The sequence below is a fragment of the Pleurodeles waltl genome, chromosome 3_2 (genome assembly GCF_031143425.1).
Source record: "Pleurodeles waltl isolate 20211129_DDA chromosome 3_2, aPleWal1.hap1.20221129, whole genome shotgun sequence".
Classification (NCBI taxonomy): Eukaryota; Metazoa; Chordata; class Amphibia; order Caudata; family Salamandridae; genus Pleurodeles; species Pleurodeles waltl.
Window position 1 is genome coordinate 69,401,953 of NC_090441.1, and position 7,343 is coordinate 69,409,295.

Consider the following 7,343-nt stretch of genomic DNA (forward strand, 5'->3'; position numbering starts at 1 on the left):
GAAACATGAACCCCTGACTGACATAACCTCACTTCTTCAAAAGGATAGAGAATGAGAAATTCCCTATAGTAAGCGTCTTGTTTCTTCACTTCCTGTCCCTCTTGGCCCCTTGTGTACTTTGCAGACTGAGCCGGCCAGAGTTTGCAGCGCGGGCTCTTCTCACCTCCCCTCTGATTTCCTGTGTTGCTTAACGTGCCATATTTAGCTCTCTACATTATGCAGAGTTTCTACCATCACATCATTTGTGCCTTTCCAATCTCAAACACTCCATTTTACTTTCCCGTAATCACCCTCCTCCCGTTTCGTCGATAACCCCCCCTTTCTGTCCATAAATACATGAGGGTCGGACTGGGATATCAGTCAGCCACAGCTCACACATAGACCCAATCCTGCTCAGAGCTCAGTCCCAGGCCTAAAGCTGACATGAAGATCTCCCTGGCTGCTGTCTCTGTTCTCCTCCTGACTGCTTTCTGCTCTGAGGTCCTGGCTGCCCCTGGTGAGTGCTGATGCTTTCACTCTATAACATGAGGTCCAAGTGATGGAACCACTATGCACTCAGTCTCTTGGACTACTCCTCTGTCTGCTGGTGCAATGCATGCACATGGTGTTACAGAATGACCAGAGTGCCTATTTCACCTGGTTATGGTACACCTGCCTATCAATAAAGCTTTGATTTGAAGGAGAAATAAATGAGTGTGTCTATACACATAGTGAGCTTATGAGTAGTTTGGATAATGAAAACAAATCACAGGTTGGTTTATTTGTGATTTAATTTATCGACAATTTGGCAATCCTCAAACCTCATTTACGCCATCGATGACTCCTTTTTTCTAATACTGTACTGTATACTTACTCTAGGCTCAGCGTTTCCGTATATATGTAGTCCTTTGGCATCTTCCTGTAGATTTATTGCCATTACCTTTGCATTATGATGTTTTTCCAATGCCGATTTACACCACTCCAATCATTTGTTTGAAAAACTCTTCAATAAAAATATACTGAAATTATTTTAAAAAAAGAATGTGGGGGCATCATCCGTTGTGTGGTGCACGTTTGGGGAGAACAGTGGTAAATAAATGAAAGGTTGAATGTGTAGGCTCTGGGACTTAGGATGAGTCATGAGTGACCTACAGTTCAGGGTTAAGAAATCAGGAACAGAGTTAGGTAGGAACCTCAACAGGTGGAGGTGGCCCTGCTGTATGGGAATGTTTCTAAGTGTGAGACAGTGGTCTGTTCCTGCTCATGTCCAGAGAGGAAGGAAGGTGATTGACATAATAATGATAAGGCTTCTCCACTTCTGTTCTGCTTCAGAAATTATGCAATTCTCCAACTTTCACGCCTCTTTGTTCTTTTGCAGCTGGTGCAGATGCCCCCACCTCCTGCTGCTTCTCCTACGCCTCCCGGAAGATCCCACAGAGCCACGTCCAGGATTATTTCTTTACCAGCAGCCAGTGCTCCAAGACAGCTGTGATGTAAGTTAACTAATTTCCTGAGTTGTGTCTTCCTGCCTTCCCAATTCCCTGTACTAAAGTACATTGACTCTCCGGCAGATTTCACTCCAGTTAGTTCAGCAACAATAGAACTCACATTGTCCTCTTCATCTTGTAAGACTGCGTTTAAAGGCCCTAAATTCTTGATTTTGAAATTCGAAGTCGTAGTTCTCAGTCCCAAGTATAGTTCACCACAGTGTGGGAGTACCTCCTTGACTCCACATGCTGCTTGTTGGGTTAGCGATAATGTTTAGTTGGTATTATAAGTTAATGAAGGTATGACGGAGGTATTATAAGTAAATTGAGGTATGACGGACCCACTCAAAAAGTCTAACAAACTCAAAGTAGTAATGCATTTGTTTTATTTCTATGTCATACCTGGATTCATCAGGCCAAGGAAAAATTATTCTTTTTCTTGTACATTTGTATTTTATCTATCTGAGTCAGCACCGTCCAAGCTGATTTGTTTATTATTGTGGTTGAGTGCGTCTGACTCAGATTTGGTGCTGCTGCTGTGATAGGGCGTCTCTTCCACTATGCGGAGGAACTGACCGCAGCCTTGTAGATGAATATGTCACATGCGAGGTGTTTCACTAAAGCACTGTTTGTTAAATATACAAGTGTCTATGGTGGCTGCATGTGAACAAACAAAAGAGGAGAGGATCCCATGTCTGAGAGATGCTTATCGCTGGGTTCCTGGTCCATCCGCTTCGAGGAAGCAAATGCTATTCTGAGAGCCGCTCTGGAAGACCCATATGCATGGCTGAGTTTGCAGAACTTCTCCCCAACCCATATTGTTTTTAACAAGACAGAGGTCCTCTTCACCCCTCAGAGGCTAAATTGCATGCCTTTTCCATTAGATCCCCAGTTCTCCAATCAGGTCCCAGCACGCCCAAATACTGTAGGCCCACTTAACCGGGGCAGGGTGAATAGGAAATATTTTCTGGCTGATTGCAATCACATCGCCAGTCAAGGACAAGCCCAAGGGACAGCACATTTTCATTTTGCATTACATCAGACATCCAACATGCTGAGTGCCAAAAATGGCCTCACTGTTCCCACTTCAGCCACACTGTTACCTCCCCATAGCATGAAAATTCATATTCATATCAGGGACTCCCCACTTCAAATCCCTAGACCTTTATCAACGATACATGCACTTATAGAAAGGGAGAAGTGATTGGAAAATGAGCTGTAATCAGCATACCATTATGTTTTGGATAAACTTGTATAGCGCTAAACTGGAGGAAAACTGTGGACCCTGCTTCCAAAGCGCTCTGCAAATCCAATGAGGTACAAGGTGCTATCCTGTGAGCTCCCAAGTCATTTTGAATTTGAAATAGGAGTAATACAATATTATCTGATAGCACAGCAGAGATACTGTGGATGTCTTGTGATGCCATAGTGAGTAATCTCAGGGTAAAGTGGCAGTCTATGATGGCCTAGCTGAGTGATGCTGAGGGTAAAGTGACAGCCCATAATATTATACTGGAGTGGTGCTAAGGGTAATGTGATAGTGCATTATGTCATAGTGGAGTGTTGCGGTGGAAAAAGTGACAGTCCATGCCCTCACAGTGGAGTGGCCTCAGGGTAAAGTGACAGTCCATGATGTCATAGTGGAGTAGTCTTACGGTAAAGTGACAGTCCATGATGTCATAGTGGAGTGGTCCTGAGTGTAAAGTGACAGTCCCTGGTGTCATAGTGAAGTGGTGCTGAGGGTAAAAAGACAGACCATAATGTCATAGTGGAGTGGCACTGAGGTTAATGTGACAGTCCATGATGTCATAGTGGAGTGGTGCAGAGGGTAAAGTGACAGTTCATGGTGTCATAGGGGAGTGGTGCAGAGGGTAAAGTGACAGTCCATGATGTCATAGTGGATTAGTCTTACTGTAAAGTAACAGTCCATAATGTCATAGTGGAGTGGTCCTAGGGTAATGTGACAGTCCATGCCCTCATAGTGAAATGGTCTCAGGGTAAAGTGTCAGTCCCTGGTGTCAAGGTGGAGTGATCTTAGGGTAAAGTAACAGTCCATTATGTCATAGTGGAGTGGTGCTGAGGGTAAAGTTGCAATCCATGATGTCATAGTGGAGTGATCTTATGGTAAGATAACAGTCCATTCTGTCACAGTGAAGTGGTGCTGAGTGTAAAAAGACAGACCATGATGTCAAAGTGGAGTGGCACTGAGGTTAATGTGACAGTCCATGATGTCATAGTAGAGTGGTACTGAGGGTAAAGTGACAGTCCCTCATGTCATAGTGGAGTGGTGCTGGGGGTAAAGTTACAATCCATGATGTTTTAGTGGAGTGGTGTAGAGTGAAAAGTTACAGTCCATGATGTCATAGTGGAGTGGTGCTGAGGGTAAAAAGAAAGACCATGATGTCATAGTGGCGTAGCACTGAGGTTATTGTGACAGTCCATGATGTCATACTGAAGTGGTGTGGAGGGTAAAGGGACAGTCCATGATGCCCCATGGTGTGGTGAAAAGGTAAAGTGATACTCCATGATGTCATAGTGGAGTGGTGCTGAAGGTTAAATTACAGTCCATGATGTCATAGTGGAGTAGTCTCAGGGTAAAGTGACAGTCCATGATGTCATAGTGGATTGGTGCTGAGGGTGAAGTGACAGTCCATGATGTTATAGCAGAGTGGTGCTGAGGGTAAAGTGACAGTCCATGTAGTTATAGCGGAGTGGTACTGAGCGTAATGTGACAGTCCATGATGTCATAGTGGAGTGATCTTAGGGTAAAGTGACAGTCTATGATGTCATAGTGGAGTGGTTTTAGGGTAAAGTGACAGTCCATAGTGGAGTGATCTTAGGGTAAAGTGACAGCCCATGATGTCATAGTGGAGTGGTTTTAGGGTAAAGTGACAGTCCATGAAGCCATAGTGAAGTGGTGCTGAGGGCAAACTTACATTCCATGTCGTCATAGTGGAGTAATCTGAGGGTAAAAAGACAGACCATAATGTCAAAGTGGAGTGGTGCTGAGGATGAAGTGACAGTTCATGGTGTCACAGTGGAATGGTGCTGAGGGTAAAGTGACAGTCCATGATGTCATAATGAAGTGGTGTGGCGGGTAAAGGGACAGTCCATGATGCCCCATGGTGTTGTGCAAAGGTAACGTGGTACTCCTTGATGCCATAGTGTAGTGGTGCTGAGGATTAAGTGACAGTCCATGATATTATGGTGGAGTGATGCTGAGGGTAAAAAGACAGACCATGATGTCATAGTGGAGTGGTGCTAAGGATGAAGTGACAGTTCATGGTGCCACAGTGGAATGGTGCTGAGGGTAAAGTGATAGTCCATGATGTCATAATGAAGTGGTGTGGCGGGTTAAGGGACAGTCCATGATGCCCCATGGTGTGGTGCAAAGGTAAAGTGATAATTCTTGATGTCATAGTGGAGTGGTGCTGAGGGTAAAGTGACAGTCCATGATGTCATAGTGGAGTGGTCTTAGGGTAAAGTGACATTCCATGAAGTTATAGTGGAGTGGTGCTGAGGGTAAAGTGACTGTCCCTGGGGTCACAGTGAAGTGGTGCTGAGAGTAAAAAGACAGACCATGGTGTCATAGTGGAGTGGTGCTGAGGGTAAAGTGACAGTTTATGGTGTCATAGTGGCGTGGCACTGAGATTATTGTGACAGTCCATAATGTCATAGTGGCGTGTTGCTGAGGGTAAAGTGACAGTCCATGATGTCATACTGAAGTGGTGCGGAGGATAAAGGGACAGTCCATGATGCCCTATGGTGTGGTGCAGAAGGTAAAGTGATACTCCATGATGTCATAGTGGAGTGGTGCCGAGGGTAAAGTAACAGTCCATGATGTCCTAGTGGAGTGGTGCCGAGGGTAAAGAGACAGTGCATGATGTCATAATGAAGTGGTACTGAGTAAAAGGTACCATCGCTCAGGTTAAAATGGAGTAGCATTAAGGGTACTGTATAATATCTGATGTCATACAGCAGTTACAATGAGAATACAGTAGGAGTCCATGATGTCATAGTGGAAAATTACTTAGGATTCATGGGTGCTCACAGATGTCAGGGTGAAGCTGCAGTGACATGACAACATACTGCTATTTTTCGATCACAGCTGAATTGCTATACGGAAAAAGGGAAATTCTTTGTTGTAATAGTAAGGTTGCAGTGTGGATACAGGGAGAATGTTTTATCCCATACTGTAATTATAGGCAGCAGTGAGCTATGTCTATTATAGAGCAGTCACCGTCACAATGCAGTGATAGTGGTTTATGTCATATAGTGCAGTTACAGTTAGGACACAGTGACAGTGACGTATGTCATGTGGTGCAGTTACAGTTAGGCCGCGGTGACAGTGATTTATGATATATATATTGCAATTACAGTGGAACGCAGTGAATTTGATCTAGGTCATGTAGCGCAGTCACAGTTTGGACAAAGTGATACTGACATGTTATATGTTATATGGTGCAGTTACATTTAGGACGCAGTGATATTGATTTATGTCATACAATGCAGTTATAGTTAGGACACAGTGATATTGATTCGTCACACCATTCGATGCAGTTAGAGTTAGGACGCAGTGACAGTGATTTATGTCATATAACGCACTTGTAGTTAGGGCACAATGATACTGATTTATGGCATACAGTGCAGTTATAGTCAGGATTGGACGCAGTGATGGTGATTTGTGCCATAAAATGCAGTTAGAGTTAGGACGTCGTGACAGTGACTTGTGTCATATAGTGCAGTTATAGTTAGGACGCAGCGACAGTGACATCATATAGTGCATTTACAGTTTGGACTCTGTGATAGCGGTTTATGTCAAGTAGTGCAGTTGCAGGTAGGGCACAGTGATATTGACTGATAAAGTGCAGTTAAACTTGGGAGGCGGTGATAGTGACTTATGGCATACAGTGCAGTTCCGGTTAGAATGCAGTGAGATTTCGTGATGTCATAATGGACTTGCACTGAGGTGATAGTCTCTATTGTCAATAACACCGATATCAATCAATGCACTGAAAGGTTTGCCCTGAAAGGATCGTGGTATTACTTGGTGTCATTGTGTATTCGGAGTACCAAAAAAATATTTTATTGTCTGAGCTATTATATTTTTCTCTATTAACTGATGGTGCATGTTTTAATGTTTTGATTCCCCATATCGCCCTTTGCCCTTACAGATTCATCACCAAAAGAGGGCGCGAGCTCTGTGCTGACCCAGAAAACACCTGGGTCCAGGACTACGTCAATCACTTAGAACTGAACTGACCAGGCCCAGTGTCCGTGACCCTGGCAGAAGCTAAGATCGAATCCCAGGGCTGTCCAAGACGCCGTGACATCACTCCTGTTGAAGACACCAAGCCTCTGATGCTTCCCTGGTCGTCAAAAATAACCTTCATTCATAGGCATAATTTAAATATTATATTTAAGGACTGACACAATAACATTTCCTTTAAGTTATAACTATTTATTAAATGTGTATGGTTAATCCTTTACAGGGTACAGCTCTGTGTTTGCTTCTGTAGTTCTTACATCAAGCATATGATCAAAACTGTCAAATGTAATCTGTGAATAGCCTGATAGGACACCTCTGATAGAATGAAAGCCGAATAGAATTTCCTTTTCTTATATTTTGTTATTTATGTTACAGATAATAAATACATTTTATACGAAGAATTATGTTTCCTTTTTTGGTGATACCTGGCTGAGCACTGAATAGGTGATCAAGTATTAGGCGGAAGATACCTAGATTTTTTTAAACTAAAGTTTAAAACTTTCTAAACCAAATAAAAATCCTAAATGTTCCCATTTTACATGGCAATTTTCGAACCTAGTGGAATCTAAAAGTATGTCAGCTAAACCAGTCTAACCTTTTGACTTCTG

The 7,343-nt window shown here is 43.3% G+C and overlaps 1 protein-coding gene across 1 annotated transcript; it reads left to right on the forward strand.

Annotated features, from left to right (window-relative positions):
- Positions 1–263: 263 nt before the first annotated feature.
- On the forward strand, positions 264–7,136 carry LOC138286760 (C-C motif chemokine 3-like 1). Its single transcript, XM_069227267.1, has 3 exons — positions 264–496; positions 1,358–1,472; positions 6,641–7,136. The coding sequence occupies exons 1-3, from the start codon at positions 424–426 to the stop codon at positions 6,726–6,728; spliced, it is 276 nt and encodes a 91-aa protein (XP_069083368.1). The 5' UTR covers positions 264–423; the 3' UTR covers positions 6,729–7,136.
- The last annotated feature ends 207 nt before the right edge of the window (positions 7,137–7,343 follow it).

Coding starts and splice junctions, on each gene's coding strand:
- LOC138286760 (XM_069227267.1), top strand. CDS start 424: ATGAAGATCTCCCTGGCTGCTGTCTCTGTTCTCCTCCTGACTGCTTTC. Junction 497..1,357: donor TGAGGTCCTGGCTGCCCCTG/GTGAGTGCTGAT, acceptor GTTCTTTTGCAG/CTGGTGCAGATGCCCCCACC. Junction 1,473..6,640: donor TGCTCCAAGACAGCTGTGAT/GTAAGTTAACTA, acceptor TTGCCCTTACAG/ATTCATCACCAAAAGAGGGC.